The 17171-nt window shown below is 46.8% G+C and overlaps 1 protein-coding gene across 1 annotated transcript in view; it reads left to right on the forward strand.

The window, feature by feature from the left end:
- Positions 1 to 16842, forward strand: part of Spred (Sprouty-related protein with EVH-1 domain) — a 60069-nt gene extending 43227 nt beyond the window's left edge. Inside the window, exons 2-3 of the mRNA XM_084582386.1 lie at positions 165 to 532; positions 9485 to 16842. Of these exons, the coding sequence (XP_084438512.1) occupies positions 165 to 532; positions 9485 to 10290 (1174 nt within the window). The 3' untranslated portion in view covers positions 10291 to 16842. The remainder of the gene's footprint in view (positions 1 to 164; positions 533 to 9484) is intronic.
- Positions 16843 to 17171: the final 329 nt, after the last annotated feature.

Below are 17171 nucleotides of genomic sequence, written 5' to 3' on the forward strand. Positions count from 1 at the left end.
GGCTGTTGTGTGCGCCTGACGTCATCACAGTGGAGGCGGCAGCATAACCGGTTTGCAACAGTCCAGAGAGGAGGCGTTTCAACAACCTCCTCGCCCGACGGCTCGGTGTCCTGTTCCTTTGCCTGTTCTCTGTGGTGACGTGTCCCCTTCTTCCTCTTGTGCAGTGGCGGCTGCCTGGTTCGTGTGCGGGCCCAGGTGATGACGCGGGACGACTCGACGGGCGGCTGGGTGCCGCTGGGTGGCGGCGGCCTGAGCAGCGTCTCGGTGCGCAAGCGCTGCGACCTACAGCAGCCGCCCACCGCCACGCCCGCTGGCGGCGGCGGCGGCTGCTTCTACCAGATCACCGGCGAGCGCGAGGCCCGCGTGCTGCTGTCGTGCGCCATCGGGCGGGACTTCACGTACAACAAAGTGATGCCCACCTTCCACCACTGGCGAGCGGGCGAGCACAAGTTCGGCCTCACCTTCCAGACGTCGGCCGACGCCAGGGCCTTCGACAAGGCCGTGCGCATCGCCATGGAGGACTTGCTGGACGGTACGATACACCCGCCCACCCCCATTCACGCTTTATTCCTCGATATTCTGGAATAGTGAGAGATAGTGCACGACCTTCGACAAGGCCGTGCTCATCGCCAGGGAGGTGTTGCTGGACGTATGATGCATGCATGCCTTATTCTTCAAAGGGCTTAATGTGAGGGCGAGCGCCAACGTGTTACAGAATCTTTTGGTCACATCCCAGGTCGCACCAAAATATTAGAGCAATGTTACATTTTTGTTTCAGTCGAACATTATTTTGATGTTGTTAATGTCCTTTCTTTTTTTTTCAATGTTTTAGTAGTGTTACATATAAGTGCCAGAATTATGTCTCGGTAAACATTTAAACAATATAAACCTAACATGTATGATATATAAATGTAACGTTCATGAAAATGTAGAGCAGCTTTGCATGAGCATCATAGGTCCACCGCTTGTGATGGTACACAGCATGCTTGCTTTGCAAAGACCACAATACAGTACCACAACTTCATAATACAGCACAACTCCTAACTCACCTCTGAACGAATATCATACAGTCAAGCTTTTATATCCATCGCCGACGGGTGTTCCATGAGTGATAGTGGCGAATGGATAATAAGCTACACTTTCGAACAAAATATTAGGGCTCTGCTTGCATTCTACGGCGGGCATCATCTCAAAGCTTTAGTTGCAAAGAAGTATTATTGAAAAAATATGGTTACTGTAATAAAAAGGGCAAAAGTGCTGGGACTTGGTGTTTGAAATATATATATACTATGTTGCTTTATAGGTATGATTCGAATATTACTGTAGCATTGAGAAGAAAATATTGAAACGGTTCATTGTATTGTTAAAGTGCAGTTTATAATACAAAATAAAATATTACATAACATTATGACATCAAATAATCAACGTTAGTGTAATGTTTCTTTTGAACATTCTTCTATCTTATTTTTACGTGACAGAACATTAAGCAACATTCAGCCAACTTAGATAACAATTTCCAGTACTGGGCTTACCTGTTGCACTGCACATGAACTAGATTGAAACAAGACAATTTACAACTATAGCAAAGTTTTATTGCAAGCTGTATGCAGGATGGGGGTTGCTTATCTGGTGAGGTCAGAGATGGGCACGACTTCAATAAGTTTTAGACGTCTTAAGGAGATTCGATATGCCTGGCGGAAGCTAGGGTAATGACAGGGCAGGATTCTTGTTAGGGCAGACACCTACCCCATTCTTGTTGCCACATTCTGATTTTTCGTTAATGTCCTGCATGATGCTTTTAAAATGAAAAGGTCCAGTCATCACATAATGGAGGATATGCTCAATCATTTTCTATGGCATCACTGGCACAGTTTGAATGTGCTTGAGTCTCATCTTTACTTCCAAGCTTGAAAAAGGCTTTAAGAAGGGAAACCTTCTCATTCCATTTACAGCACAGACCACAAAGCGATTTGTCATGGGTTTATTGGAGGCCAGGTGGCATTTTATTAGGTATGAGTGTGAGTCAGCATCTCAGTACACTGAAAACCATAGGTATTGTTTGGTATAGTTGTACTAAATACAGTTACTCAGTTTCCAGTAAGTATGTAACTGCCAGGTGCCGTTTCTGGTTGCTGTACCTAATCAACAGGTGGGAAAATTCATTACCGTGCTGTATTTGTCACCACAGAGAGCTTGTTGGGTGAGTGGTCAGATCCCGCTTGCTGCCAGCAGGCTGCCTGTGGTTGAGTTATTTCCTGTTATTGATGAGGGTGCAGTTGACAGCTTTTGCTTAGCAGAGTGGGAAAACTAGTATGTTGCCATTCTTCACAAAATAGCCTAATAATAAAACTAAATTCCTGCTTACATGTTGCCATGCATGATTCTTAGGTTAATAAACAATTCCACTGCTTTATCTCACTTTTCAGCGGGATGTTGGCTTTTCCTCTTTCTTCTAAGTAGGGATATATGGTCTCTTCTCATACCTTCAATTGAATGGTAAACTCCAAATGAAGGCCGGGCTTTTCCTACTGCTAAAAAATGAGCTGTGTTCCTTGAAACTGTGTGGGAGCACAGTTGCTGCCATGCAGATGTGGCCCGCATTCGAAAACAGCCCATTGTCATGCAGACAGCTTGTTTCATTCTGTTCCCTCCCTTCCTCCTTGTTTTCCCTCTCTCACTTTTCTCATGCTGCACTGTGGACTGCATTGTGTGGCCACCACTTTGACACGTGGTGAGTATTCATGGCTTCTTGTTGACAAGAACACTTGTCGCAGAACATAGTGCAAATAAAACCTAAAAGAAAAAAAGAAGGAAGAAGCGAGGACCCAAAGGAACAGGCGGCAGCGATATGCTGTTGTTGTTTTTTTGTGCCCATGCGGAATTCTTCGATGATGTGAATGCATGTGACCTTCCCGAGGTGATAGTTGTGCTGGTTAAAACACAGACACATGCTCTGTCTTGTTAGGCAACCCACCGGATGGATTCACTGTTGTGAATACTGTTTGCACACTGCACTGTATATATTTAGTGATTTATGCCATAGATGTTATATAAGTGGTGCAGTTTATCCACTTTGCGTCATTGATACATGAGAAGGAATCCTCGAAGAACCCACTTTTATTTGTAACGTAAGGGCAGGTTGATGTTTTCAAATGAGAAGGCATCCAGAGACATTCAAGGTCACAGTAAATAATCCAGCTCGTGCTTATCCGTACCAAAAATTTGAGTAAATGAAGACGAAGCTCACTTGAAATCACTGGCGAGGGCTTTAGTCTAACCTCAAACATCATATAATTTTATTTTCATTCAAAGAGTTTGGTATTTTGAAATAGCTTATTGCTGTATTGCACCATAACAGCGCCTACAGCTTATTCAATCTGATGCGAATTACCTGAATTCTTAGTGCTATGACAGAGCTGATATTTTCCAGTGCTTCTGTGACAGTTTTCCTTTGCTACAGTAAACAAGAGCAGCTTCTTTGACAGCATAAAAGATGGTTCGCCACTCAAAAACGTGCGCCCATTGCAAAGAAATATTGCCTGCTGTTTGTAGATTGGTTGCTGATTGCTCTTTGTTAGCGTTAAACTAGGGCATGGTAACTAGGGTGACACCTTGAAAGCACTTAGCCGCACGCGAAACGTATTAGTGTCACACCAGTGAACCAACAGACGCTCGCTGGGTCTCTGGTCGTGCAACATGTCCGCCACTAAGAATCGCAAGTTTCAGTATCTCCTGGTGTTCCACTTAGCTTAGTAATATTAATGAAACTTGTGCAGCTCCACTTTTACCATCACCAATTATACCCCGGTACGCATGCGCTCGTTATCTCATAGCGGTCAACTAGCGAAACGCCTTGATAGCGTCACGTCCGAACTGTACTTCCTTCTGTCTACAGTGCATGGGCGTGTCTCCTCTCGCGGTTCAGACGCTGGCGCACGCCACCAGCCCCGAAAGCTTCCATTGCACTCATTGAAGCGACCCTGGCTTGGCCGGTGCGTCTCGCTGAACCTCACCTCGGAGAAATGGGAGAAAGTAAACAATGAAAGAACCGGTTGCCCCCCCCCCTCCTTTTTTTTTTTTTTATCTTCCCTTCCTTCCTTTGTTTATATAATTTCGTCACGCTGCGGCCTCACCCCATCTGCCCCTTGTTTCGCTTTTCCCCACTCTTCGGTTTTCGTAGTGCCGGCTCCGTCAATTACCGTCATTTTTTTTTTTTTTTTTTTTTTTTTTTTTTTTTTTTTTTTTTTTTTTTTTTCCCCCTGCTGCGCGCTACGGCGTTCCTCTAAAAAGCTGCCCGGTTTCGCCGAGCACGCCAGCTTCCTGCCTGCCTGCGTTTGCGCGCCGGTGCGGCGTTGGGACTGGTGGGCGCGGGAGCCGGCGACGGGCGCTGGGGGTAAAAATAAGACCGCCGTCGCTGCCGCGAACCTACTCGTGAATGAAGCCAGCCAGCGGAAAACGCGAGGGCGTAGCGAGTGAGTGAGCCAGCGTGGAACTAGCTGAGAGAGTAAGCGGCCTTTCCTGTCCCGTTCTTTGTGTGTTGCTTGTTTCTCTTTAGCGGCTTTAATTGTATCTCTCTCTTTTTCTTGCTACCTCCAACTCGCCTTGTCGCGCGTGCGCTTTCGTCGTTCCCTAGCTAGACGAGCCGGCGGCGGTTTGACAGAAATATGGAACAACAACGTCTCGCCCTCTTCTCTTTCCCCGCTGCGCCGCCTCCCTTTTCGGCGAGTCTGCGCCAGGCTGTGCAAGGAAAATAAAGAGAGCGTAAAGAGGTGAAACAGAGGTGAGAAGAGTTGAAGGAAGAATGGAACGCAGGGGTGAAAAGAGCTTACGTATGCGTGTGTGTGTGCGAGTGAGCGTGCGCGCGCGATACGGTTCAAAGTATAACGAGGTGAAGAAGGAAATCGCCCGAGCAACAAAAGAATGTGCACGGTGGCGGTACAGGCGGTCCGTTGTGCTCCTCGCTTCCTCTTTTTGTTCTTTGCTCTTCGGTTCGTTCTTTTTTCTTTTTTTTCCTGTGCCAGCGACCGAGCGTGGCCGCGCGTTGAGTGAGCGAGCGTATACGTAGTACGCACCTACGTGGTCGCACCGTGCGCTCACCCCCTACGTGCGGCGGCGCTGAAGTCAGTCGCTGCTGTTTGCTCTCCCACGGTTTCTGGCAGAACAACCGTCACGTCACGTAGCTCGCACTTCGTCCATTCACATAGCCGCGCCCCCACGCGCATGAGGCATCAGCGTTACGGGTAGGAAATAGTTATGCAAGCCGGCGCCCCCCCCCCCCCCCCCCCCCCGCGCTCACTGTAACGTTAGCAACAAAATGTTAAATATATAGTTACTATGGCAGGATGCAACTTAAAGAAAATAAACAGCAGTTGATAACTATAGCGTACTAGAGTACTGTGTAGTACACTATATGTATAGTACTCCGCTGAACTGTAACGGAAATCAGTTTGCGTCGTTTTCAGAGGTGTCATTTTCGCGCTCACCTCGAGTCATCTTATTGGTGGAAGCACCGGAACCGGATTCCAGTTCGGTTGCCACCGCTACCGGCTCCGACCTTTCCACCAATCAAACGAGGGTGAAAACGATACTCCTGAAAATGACGGAGACTCGGAACGCTCGGAAAGCGGGCCCAACCTTCGAAATTTGATTTTACCACCTTTTTCTTTTGAATATATAATAATAGAAGTAACCACATACTACTACTGCTACCCAAATTCGTCGAAATTATTGCTTCCTTTAATAGGTAATTTAGGTAACTAGAAAAGCCTTAATAGCGGACTACTTTCTGTCACGGAAGAATTGTGTCAATTCCTGCAGACTTGGGTTAGTGGTGGGGGAGATCGTTACACTTACGAAATTCCTTGCGAATTACGCAAATATATTCAAGTGTCGAGCTGTGTCCATAGTCCGACATTGTGCCGTTGTTCGTCCATTTCGGGAGCGCTCTGAAAACGATGCCCGTCCAAAGTTTCGTGCGTTGTGCGTGGCCGTATATAAGTCACCTTTGCGCAATTGCGCACTATCAGACGGGAAGCGTGGAAGAGGACAAAAGCTCCGTAAGGGAAAGTTGTGTTCATATATATATATATATATATATATATATATATATATATATATATATATATATATATAATATAATATAATATAATATAAGGAAGCATATAATTTTGTTTCCAGCTGCTGCAACACTCAGAGCACTTTACTTTCAGTGAGATATAACGCACGCATGCGCGGCCAGCCACGCGCACCGTCCGGTCAAGGAGCACCGCTCTCCACCACTGCTAAAGTCTGCCTCTGGCAACGTCCATGTTTGCGGTGAAGTCGTTGTTGCAACATGACATGTTCCAACGTTATGGCGAAGAGAAACACGCCACCTTTCGGCATCGTTTTCCAACCGTGAAGCATGACGTGCGGAACCTTTCTCACAGCTCACGCTACCGTAATAGATGGCTCGGGGGGTGATCGTGTGAACCGGAACGCATATCGATAGAACGATACGAACGGCCAGGGACATTCGATTGAATGCCTTCCGCGGAGTAGCCTTTTTTTTTTTTGCGTTTTTCTTTTTTGTAATACGTGCTGGTGCCTCCTCGATGGTGCACGCATAGGGCGGCTTAGTTTTGGGGCATATGCCGCCCCTCTGACGTTTGGCTTTCACTGTTGTTGGGATCGTTGCGCCGACGCATATTTGTTTGGACCTACTGCATGCCGATATAAAACTTTCAAGGCTATGCGTTCGTGGGAGCTTCCAGTGTTGTTGTTATTATTTTTTAAATTTTCCTTCCTCCGGGAGCGATGCGGTGAGAGCCTTCAAAATAAAGCTAGCCTTTGCGAAGGGGGTGAACGATGGGCGGGGCACCCGCCCCCACACGCATTACGCGTTTCGCCGAATTTCGAAGACTCTTCGCGCTACCCCGTTAATTCGAACTTTCGGCTTATTCGAACTGGCACTTCTAGCCCACATACTTAAGCTGCGTTTAGGGGTTCCCCTAAGGCGAATTCTACATTTATTGCAAAGGAACGTTAGGTGTACGAGAGAAATTTTTCTCAAATGATGAGCCAACGATGAGTCGATCTACCTGTCAGTCAGTTGACCACACAGTGGATAACGGCGGTGTGATTGGAGAGATTTAGCATACCGTGATCCGCGATCCACCACCGTGACCCTCTACCGCTTGATTCACAAGTTGATTGGTTCCGATGCGGCAGGTCAATGTGCCGACGCCAAGTATGTAGCGCCATCTATCGGCATCAAAGTGATCTGGGCATGCGCAGTGAAACGCGCGGTGGCGGATCACGGTGTGCTAAATCTCTCTATTAACGCTGGCGCCTTTCGTAATGCACGCTGACCTTGCTGCGTTAACCTACGCGGGCAATTACGCGAATACGCGCACGCACGCACGCACTGCTATCAAGGTCTCGGATATCAGGGATCTGGGTTGAAACGCAGCGTACTGCGCGATATCAGCTAGGACTCATATTTAACAGCGCTTTCCAAAGGAGGACTCGGAATTAAACGGTTCGATCCGTGACTTGTCATAGTGGCCTTGGTATCCATTTAGCGCTCGCTTGCGTTTCGCTCTGGCCCAGTGAATGTTCGCGCTGCTTACATTGATTCACGTCGTCGCGGCTTGGTCGGTTCAGAGAATCGAATGCACGGTCATGTCAGAGACAGAACTATGCAGATGAATTTGACCGATCTTTAGCGGTACCGTTGGCCGCGGATATCGAGGACCTGTTGGGCATGTGGGGGAACGTGTTAGACGATCGATGTCCTTTCTGAATCTTTTTTACCCAACTCTTTTTTTTTTTTTCAGACCTTAGTTGTTAGAGCTAGATGCATAAATGACAGTGTTCACTTTAGCTTATGCCGCGTGGCACTGTGTGGCTTTACACACGGTCCGCCAGTTTACGTCTCGGAACAGCGTGGTTCAAGACCTGGGGTATATGCTTTCTGTTTCCGCTGTTCCATCGCTCGCGGCTTGTCGGAACGTCGACTTTACGCTGGACTAGGATCTTAGCTTCTAGATAATAATAAAGGCACGCAAACTACCTGGCTGCGACGCAGAGAAAGCCAGATTGCGAAGTCTTGAATAAAGTGTAAGGTGTCTGCGTTACGCCGAGAGGAAAAAAAAGGCGTATATGCCAAGGAAAGTAGCTCCAAACATTCAGCTCGACGCAGCCGCGATGGTGGCGCCATCAATGGGAGGCCGCGGCCACTATGCGCCGTGCCTAGCCATTCTCATCGATCGCAGGTGGCGCCCGTGTCGTCGTTCCCGTACGTTCCCGAGATGTCGCCCGCCATCCCCGCCTCCGTCAGTTTTTTTTTTTTTTTTTCTTTTTTTTTGGGGGGGGGGGGGGGGGGGGGGGTTGATGTCGTTGCCACGCTGTATGGTGCTAACTAAATACTAACTCCGGCTGGTGCGCCGCTCACAGGGTGGTGAAATTGTTAATTGCAGTGCAAATTTGTGAATCACAACTTGCCAAGTTTGAACACCAAGACTCTTCGAACTGGTGTTTTAGTCGCACCAGCGTCAAGTACTATAAAATAGCTCCGCTTAATTCGAACTCTTCATATTTCGAAGCAAATTTTATCTCGTTCGCGTTTGAATGTTAGCAAGGATATTAAAAATGCAAAGTGAAGTTGTCCACAGTGTAGCTGTCAAGGATTTGCCTAGCTGCGCGATCTTTGTTGTATCTCCATGCCATTCTCATGCATTATTTGTTTCGTTTTTCCTTGTGGTGTGTGGGTTGTTCTGAAGAATGATTAATTGAGAGAATTGTTAATTAAGCTGCTCATTCACGACAGTGTCTATGTGCACTCAAGAGAAAAGCACATTGATAATGTCGTTTATGAAGGCCTTGGGCTTGAACCCACCATCAACCTCTCTAAGAGGTGTTTTGTGTTGAATGTTCAGACATACTAAGAAAGTCCCCAGTTCCGCATGCAGTGTTGAATGTGTGTACTGCACATGCAGTGCAAAATGCCTAGCCTTGAAACTACACAGTAACATACCCCAGATGTTTCCAGTGAACATTCAGGACATTCTCAGTACCTTCAAATTAAGATGTTAACCAAAGAATTTTGGTAATTGTACAATTGCTAAGCTCTATCACATACATAATGTTTGATTATCTGTAAAATCAACCTGCACATAAAAAAATAGAGGCATCTCACAGTTTCTAATATAACCAGTATGTAAACACACAAAAGGAGAATATTCTAAAAAGGTCCTTAAATGTACTGCACTATTATTCATCCAGATTTTGTGCTTTGTGTAACGGTCCATGGATATTATGGCTAGACATGTACATTTGGATCATGTTGGTAGTATAATGTGTGCTGATGGTTGGCTACGAAACACCTTACTTCTATTCGCATTGCTGCATAGCAAGCACATTTACGCATGCGCTATGGATGCGAAAAACAGGAACATGACGCCTGTGGTCAATATGGTGGCACATTATTTGCTCTGCTGTGCAGGTGTGGGCGACTTGTGCGGCACCTTCCCGGACTCAGACATCGGCGACGACGAGGTCTTCATGACGCTCGAGCTTCCCGTCGACTCGCGCTCTTCGTCGGGCTCCTCATCGGCCGGCAGCGGCCTGTCGCCGTACTCGGCGAACCACCACCTGCACCGCATCAACTATGTGCGCCGCGAGGGCGCGCCACCGTCCAACAACCACCAGAAGGGCGGGGGCCTGCTCCTGGACGACGCTGGCAACCCGGTGCAGCCCGAGCCCTACTCGTACGTGCAGTTCGCCAAGCACGACTACTCCTACCCGCTGGTCGAGACGCTCAAGAGCGGCGTAGTGCGGGACAGCGGCCCCGCGGCTCCTCCGCCGGCGCCCGCCGGAGGAGGCCCTCCGCCGAGTGGCCAGACCCCCGCGGTGCCTCCAGGCAAGAAGGCGGCCCCTCCACTGCCCAGCAAGGCACGCAGCGGCCAAAAGCGCCGTCAGTGTCGGCACTGCCTCGAGGAGTTCTCGGAGGACAGCAACGTGCGAGGCGCGTGCGAGTATGCGCCGGACAGTGTTCTCTCTTGCATCAACACGGCGTCGTGCATATCATGCGCCCACTGTATGCTGTACCACTGCATGGCCGACGCCGAGGGCGACTTCAGCCAGCGGCCCTGCTCGTGCTCGGGGTCGCCGAGGGACTGCCGCCGCCGCTGGGCGGGGCTGGCGCTGCTGTCGCTGCTGGTGCCCTGCCTCTGGTGCTACCTGCCACTCAGGGCGTGCCACAGGGCGGCCGTCGGGTGCGGACTGTGCGGGGGCCGACACCAAGCCTGAGAAGGACCCCGTCCTTGTGCGTGCCAGACTGGTGCAGAGGTCGCGGAAAACTGAATACTTGGGTAGCGGAGGGAACATTGCCCCTAACCTGTGGTGGGGGATGTACAGACAACACGTGTCGCCACCTTTGCACGCCACTCCTGAGCCCACCGTCCCCAGTAATTGTGGGGGTGTAAGTCACCGTCTTCAAGCAAGTGATGGCCATGCTACCAGAGGTGAACATCGGCGAGACATTGGATCACAGTGTCGCTGCCGCCACTTAGGATCAACACTTCTTTTGCCCCGAAGGGAGGATGCCACATGTTTTTCACTGCGCAGGTATTCTTGTTCACTGTAAAGGAGCACCCCTAGCGTGAAACTGTAGGCTTAGCACACTGAATCATTTTTGCAGTTGCCTGTTGTCCGTGGTCCGTCGCCTTCATTTTGGTATTGAGCAAATTGATTCAGCTATCACGGAATTGCATAAAAGAAGATTACACCACTCACGTTTATTCAGGCTGTAGCATGGTTCTGGCATATGGCACTTTCCTTCCACTTCTGCACTGGAGCACATCTAATCAGGAGGAACCCTTCTCGTTTGCATGGCTACCACCATGTGCCGTATGAGAGGGAGCATTAAAAATTACCACAGGAATTTCCAATGTTCAGTACGTCTCATTGATTTTCTATGGCCGTGAGAAATAGTTGGTGCAGCGCAGGAAACATTATAAAGGTCAAGATATCGCAGCGAGGTGGAAGAGTCTGCCATTGTAATCATCATGTTTGCACAGAATCTCTCGGGGGCTCTATTTTTCTGCACAATTACAAATTTAAAATGTCCCTATTAAGTTATCCGGTATTCAGTACTAATGGTTACGAGAGTGACAGTAGTTGGTCATGTCCAGGAAAGCTGGACAATGACGCACCGATTCCTATGACTCTGCAGGTGACTGCTAGCACGAAGACGCTGAATGTGGGAGATGAAAGGGGCTACACCAAAACTTATCCTGATTAACGTGGTAAACCTTGTCATCATGAAAATCGGTTGATTCCATTGGTTCAAGGGCTGCTTTGAGGGACACATACTGCATTGTTCTCCAGTTGCATCCGACTTTAGTTAGCATCATACTGTGATGCTCTACCAGTCGCTATTGGTATTTCAGAATTTAGTGCAGTGTCATAAGCATTCTTTTATCTCCAAACTTCTCGGAAAGCACTGAAATTATGGATATGACTCATCAAGTGTTTCTCATGTGACAGGGAATAAACCACAGTATGGTTCATACTTGAATATCAAGGACATCCCACCATGTTAATACTGTCGTATCTTATTAAATATATTTAGATGACTAGCGACAACTGTCACTCATCATGTTTTGTATTTAAAAAACTAACATGGGTCTAGCTTACGGCTTTTGGATGGCATGTACAAGCCTTAAAAAAGCAGACGCTGCTGACGGCAGCAATGTCCATTTCTAAGCAAGAGACACCGTGAATTAGTTTTGTTGGAGTTTCTTTTTTGGGATTGGATGCTTTATTTCATCAACTCCAATACCAGAATGAGCAAAATTTATATTCATACTATATAGTTGGATGCAACTCAACTGTACAGTAACTGCTGCAGCTGTTGAAGCTTTTCTGGTTACTAGACCAAATTAGAAGCTCAAAAATTTAAGTGCCTCTGGCTTGTTTGGTATAGCAAAATATTAAAAACTGATTCTGTTTACTATTATTCAGCATTGATTTTAAAATCTCGTGAATACTCCAATGCAACATTTTGCATCTTACAAGAGCTGTTTCACGTGGCTTATATCTGCCCATGCAGCATGTTAGTAAGTCAAATTAGTGCATACGTGTTTCTTGAATGCTTATAACAGATGATTATGAATGATAGGAGTAAAGTGCAGGAAAATTTCAGGAGGAAGATGACTACTGCTTAGAACAAACAGCAATGAACCTGGTTTTCTATTGTTTTTGTAGTCAAATATTGTGTCCTCAAGTGCATGAAAATCTCCTTGCTCATTAAAAAAATTAGTACAGTTCTCTTTGTCTAGCAGGCAGCTTCAAAACCTTTATTCCATGCGCCAGGCCTGTTGTTGCTTTGAGCTCCTTTTGGTGAAACCTGGTCTCAGTGTTAAGGAGTAACATGGCAAACTAGGCCTAAAATACGAATGCCACAACTTTTTTATATCTGTAGATGGATGCACACAGTAAGCAAGCAAACAAACAACACTGTGAACTTGTCATTGTGCCAGGGGGTCAACGCATGTTACAACAGGAAATGAAAAGCGCTTGATCAGTGATAAATACCGCCAATGCTTCACGCATGGTCTTTAAAATGCTTCCCGGCTGCCACCCTGCCTTGGCGCTGGCGCCCCGGCATTGGTGTCCAGCGCAGGGATAGCAGGAAGGAAATTGCCCATGTACCAGCGGGAGGCCACACATCTGTACGTGCGTGTGCATAACTGTTTTCTGCCTTTGGTGAAGCCTGCGTCACGGTTTCCTGTTCGAACCCTTTGTCTGTTCGTTGAAAACCACTACCTGTTCTGCTGGGCTGTACATTCTGAACTCTACAATGTGGAAAATGTTCACTGTGGGTGGCTAATGTGTGTTGTCATTTTTAATACTGGAATAGCATCGAAGCTACAGTAAAACCAGTGTTGTGTCAAGCATGATCCGAGTTCATTATACTGTACCTAACGGACGAACAAATTCTGCTGTGGGTAATTTCTCCCACAGATTTCCTTTTGCACGCAGCTGCAATGTTGCCATGGTATGTATCGAGCGTAGCAAAGTGTTGAAATAATGCACCAAGGTTTTCTCAATTTCTGCTCGAGCTTTCAAATGTCAAGGTTATGGAAGTGTGCCACTTGCCTCTTACAATATCATTCATGCGCACTGGAGCTATGATACTCTAACCTGCTTAGTGGCTTATCGCAAATTCAACTGCTTTAAAGTGATGCTGCCAAGCCTAGCGCTATACACACTACCAGCAGCACTTCTGTTTCCTAGGGCAGCACATCTCACTGTGCTCATAATAGGTCTCCTTACAAGACGTGCAAATTACTGTTGCTGTGTATCATAGAATGTGCTGAAGAATGCACGCTGTCGAGCACATGCTTAGCCCCGTAACAGACACAGTATTGCCGAGTTGTGCCAGTTCTTTTTTTTTTTTTTTTTTTTTCTGCGTACGCCAGAATTTACAAAACGATGTTGCTTCACTTTATGATCAGTCATGCTTTCTAGATGTAGGGCTACACTATTCTTTTGGTAAAATGTCTCCTAATAGAACTTCTGACATCTTGCTGCTCCCCTGTCTGTTTGTGGTGGCCGTTGATTGACATACCCGCATTGTTTCCTTTTTTTTCGCATGCATTTTGTCTCTAGGGCTCAATTCTTTATAATGTCTAAGTATTGAACTTTCTTGCTTTCTAATTATATAGCAGGTTGGCGGCTAGCACTAATTCTTACGTTCATAAACACCAACGTAACTGTTTTTAGTAGCCTTGTAATGAACAAATCGTAAGGTAGCATGGTGAGGACTTGACAAAAAGTTTTGTTTCTGGGCACAATTATGTAAATGTATTTATTGATGTAAACCTATGCCTCTCTTTGTATTTTCGCACAAGGGATCACTTTTTTGGGGGGAGGGGGTTGCGGTTGACAGATAGGTGAATAACGGTTACATGCATTTGACGCTAATATAAAAAAGTGTATTTATGCCACATTTTTGGGCCGCGCATTTGCAAATCACTAGCAGCTATGGCATCCCAGGCACATTTGACGTACGACCTCCTTGTGCTGCGTATCTAGCTAAACCTTTTCCAGACTGCTTTGCTTGTTTTGGGATGTTTGAATGCTGTCTTCTCAGACATTGTTTCAATGGCCACTGCTGCATCAGCAGCGCATTCTCCTCTCGCTCTGCACTCAGAAAGGCCATTTGGGGTGTGTGTGTGTGTAAGTGTATGTGTGCGTGTGTGCGTGCGTGTGGTTGACACGTGCAGTTCCGCATTAAGGCAGATGATGAGACATTTGAAGAGCAGCATAATCGTTCACAAACATGTCGCATGTTTTTTTGCCTCTGGTCGGACCTCCCTCCATGCACTCTAGCTCTGTGCGCAATTAAGCCCAACTGTTTAGATCAATGGTGGAATGACGCAAAGAATTCACTTTGCCTTCACTCCGAGAGAAAGCTGCTCCCATGGAGCCAAGCTGGACTGACAACTGCTCATCACCGGTTTCTTGAGAGCTTTTTTTTTTTTTTTTTTTTTTTCATTTTTAACTCATTGGATTAAGTACACTTTCTGCTGGTGGATGCAAGACTTGCACTTGAACTTTGTGCATTGCTCAAACAGGCAGTTGTCACATTCTCTCGCTCTTTGTCTTTCCGGTGAAGCTTTAATAGCTTATGCGCTTCTTCTTTCCCGACTATTTAAACCTCTGTATGTTGGTTCTTCCCTTTTGTTTTTTTATATTGACAGTAATCTCTGACACTCGACTATAGCATGCTGCTCCGAGCACGCATTGAGCTGTGTGAAGTGACGTTTCAACAATACCAGTCTTGTCCACATAAACTATAGCGGCCACTTTTGGTTTTCTGCAAGCCTCAATAGTGGTCAGTGATGGCATGCCAATGTGTGCTTGATGTCGACACAACATAGCTGAACGGTTGCAATTTGATATGTGAGTGCATATGTGTGAATATGTTTTTGTCATACATGTTGTGCAGTCATCTTCGATCATCTAGATTAGCCTGTGCATCAAGCTGCAGACAGTGCCGTAAGATTCATTTGTTTGCCCTGTACTACTTGCCAAAGTCACCTATATGCTTTGCATTGAGATGGAGACATTGCTGACACGCTAATGGCATACATCAACCTATAGCACTTGCATTAGAGACATAGACGCTGGCAGGCAAGTGTCTGTTCAGTGACGCTCGCTGCATCAGTTAACTATCAGTTAACTAAGAATAGAGAAGTTCCAAAAGTGCAGAGCACCAGAGTCCATGTCCTGAGTTGTAATGTGAGACACTTTTTACCTGCCGAGCAGTTAAAAAGTGGGACAAGGAAAGGAGCACATCTGTTAATGAGAGAACAAAGGCATTAATTTGTTGCAAAGTTATCACTATTTTCAACTCTTGGAAATCTGACTGCAGCATCTGCGTATACCAAGCAGCCAACTCCTGCTGCACTGCTTTTATGTGGTACCTGTACCATTACCCCCTCCAACCTCCCATCGCACCTGGTGTGTAGGATATGTGCTCATGAGAAATGTAGAGTTCAGTCTCTTGTACACTGACTGCCAGTCCTAATTCCTGCTTGCACTGAGGCAGTGGATGGCAAGACAGTGCTTCAAGCTGCAAGTTTATGCTGTTATGGCTCCTCAAGCCAGCTGCTAAACTTTACGCTAGCATTATAGCAGCTTGGTACTGTCAAATGTACAAGTGGAAGCGGCGCAGCATTTTGTAAGGCACTTGTTATAACGCCTGGTGGGGTCTGGTTCAAGCAAATAGTTTAATCTGTTCTCTACACTTACTAAGAAACCGTTCATGTATGGATGGTGCCTGATCTTCCAACCCGAGTTTATTCTTTACTGCGTGCCATGGTGCCCCTCCCGAAAATTCATTAGGCATGTCTGCAGGAGTGAGTAGTGATCAGTAGCACTTTTCCATCCTAATTAACAGTAGCCTCACGTGTCAGATCTTCCCATTTTCTTTGGGGTCTGCTAATATTTGAGGTCAGTTTTTCATAAGGGCATGATTCAAAAGGACGCCAAACAGCTGTGGAACATTTTCAGGTGGCGCCATCCTTTGAAAAGCAAGCATTTGAGGCTGCCACGGAGCACATGTCCTTTCACCCAGTCCATCCTATCAGTGCACAAGAAATCTGGGCAACAGCTTTGAGTGCCCGTACTCCACTTGCACTGCGGCTTGGGAGCAGAGTGGTGCCACAGTGTTTTGTGCCGAGTTAGTCTTTCCAGTGGTCCTGGTACGATTGTCACGCTCTCTCGCGTTGGGAGTCGCCAAAGCTGTGGTGGCAGCAAGGACTGCTGCACTCCCCTCTTTCTGGCAAATAGATTCGTGTGTGAAGCACAGGTTACACAAGCTTCGTGAGAAGCGCAGCAGTGGCACTTTTCATATGCTTACCTCATGATGTTTTTTCAGATGTCCTACCCGTTTATACTATGTGATGCACTATTAACTGTTCCCTCAGGTACCCACAAGTGTTTGGGTGCAAAATGGCTCCAGCTTTTATGAGACAGGAGCCCTGTACATAAGTGGCGCACTGAATATTGAACAAATCTGGCCGAGAGCAGGGCGGGGGCGCTGTTTCACTGTGGTTCGCAATCTTAGTCAACAACACTGCCGTCGGGTGTTACCATGGGCCCATGCCTCCCACTTCCCTGTTACTTCTGCAAGCAACAAACTCCACACACAGTCTTGGCTTTTGTACGATGGGCAGACATGGATGCACTCAGCATTTGTTTTCTCTAGAGCAAGATGCAAGTTACGAAGCTACAGCTTAGACAGCAGAGTGATTTGCAACCTCTGCACTCAAAAGATTTTTTTTTTTTTCACAACCTTGTACTTGGGTATGGCTAATAGATCAGACGTTTTAATTGGACAAGGGCAGCCGTGCATCAAAGCTCAACGCAGCTGAAATGGCGCATTGTGTCTGCTCTTTGTTGCGTATGGGTATTGCCATCTTCTCTCCGTTTCAGTGACTTGTTGAATGTTGGCTGTGCCCTTGTTGTCAGAAAAAGAATGTGCACATGGGCTATGTATGTCCCCCTTTTGATTTCTTGTCAGCATTGTTCACGTTCGTTCACAGCGAGAGAAATCCAAGTGATAGAGTGGGTGCGTGAAATGACTGCCTCCACAGCATTCTTGATGCAAGGTGGAG

This window comes from Amblyomma maculatum, chromosome 10 (assembly GCF_055883805.1).
Source record: "Amblyomma maculatum isolate TAMU_Amacu chromosome 10, ASM5588380v1, whole genome shotgun sequence".
Lineage (NCBI taxonomy): Eukaryota > Metazoa > Arthropoda > Arachnida > Ixodida > Ixodidae > Amblyomma > Amblyomma maculatum.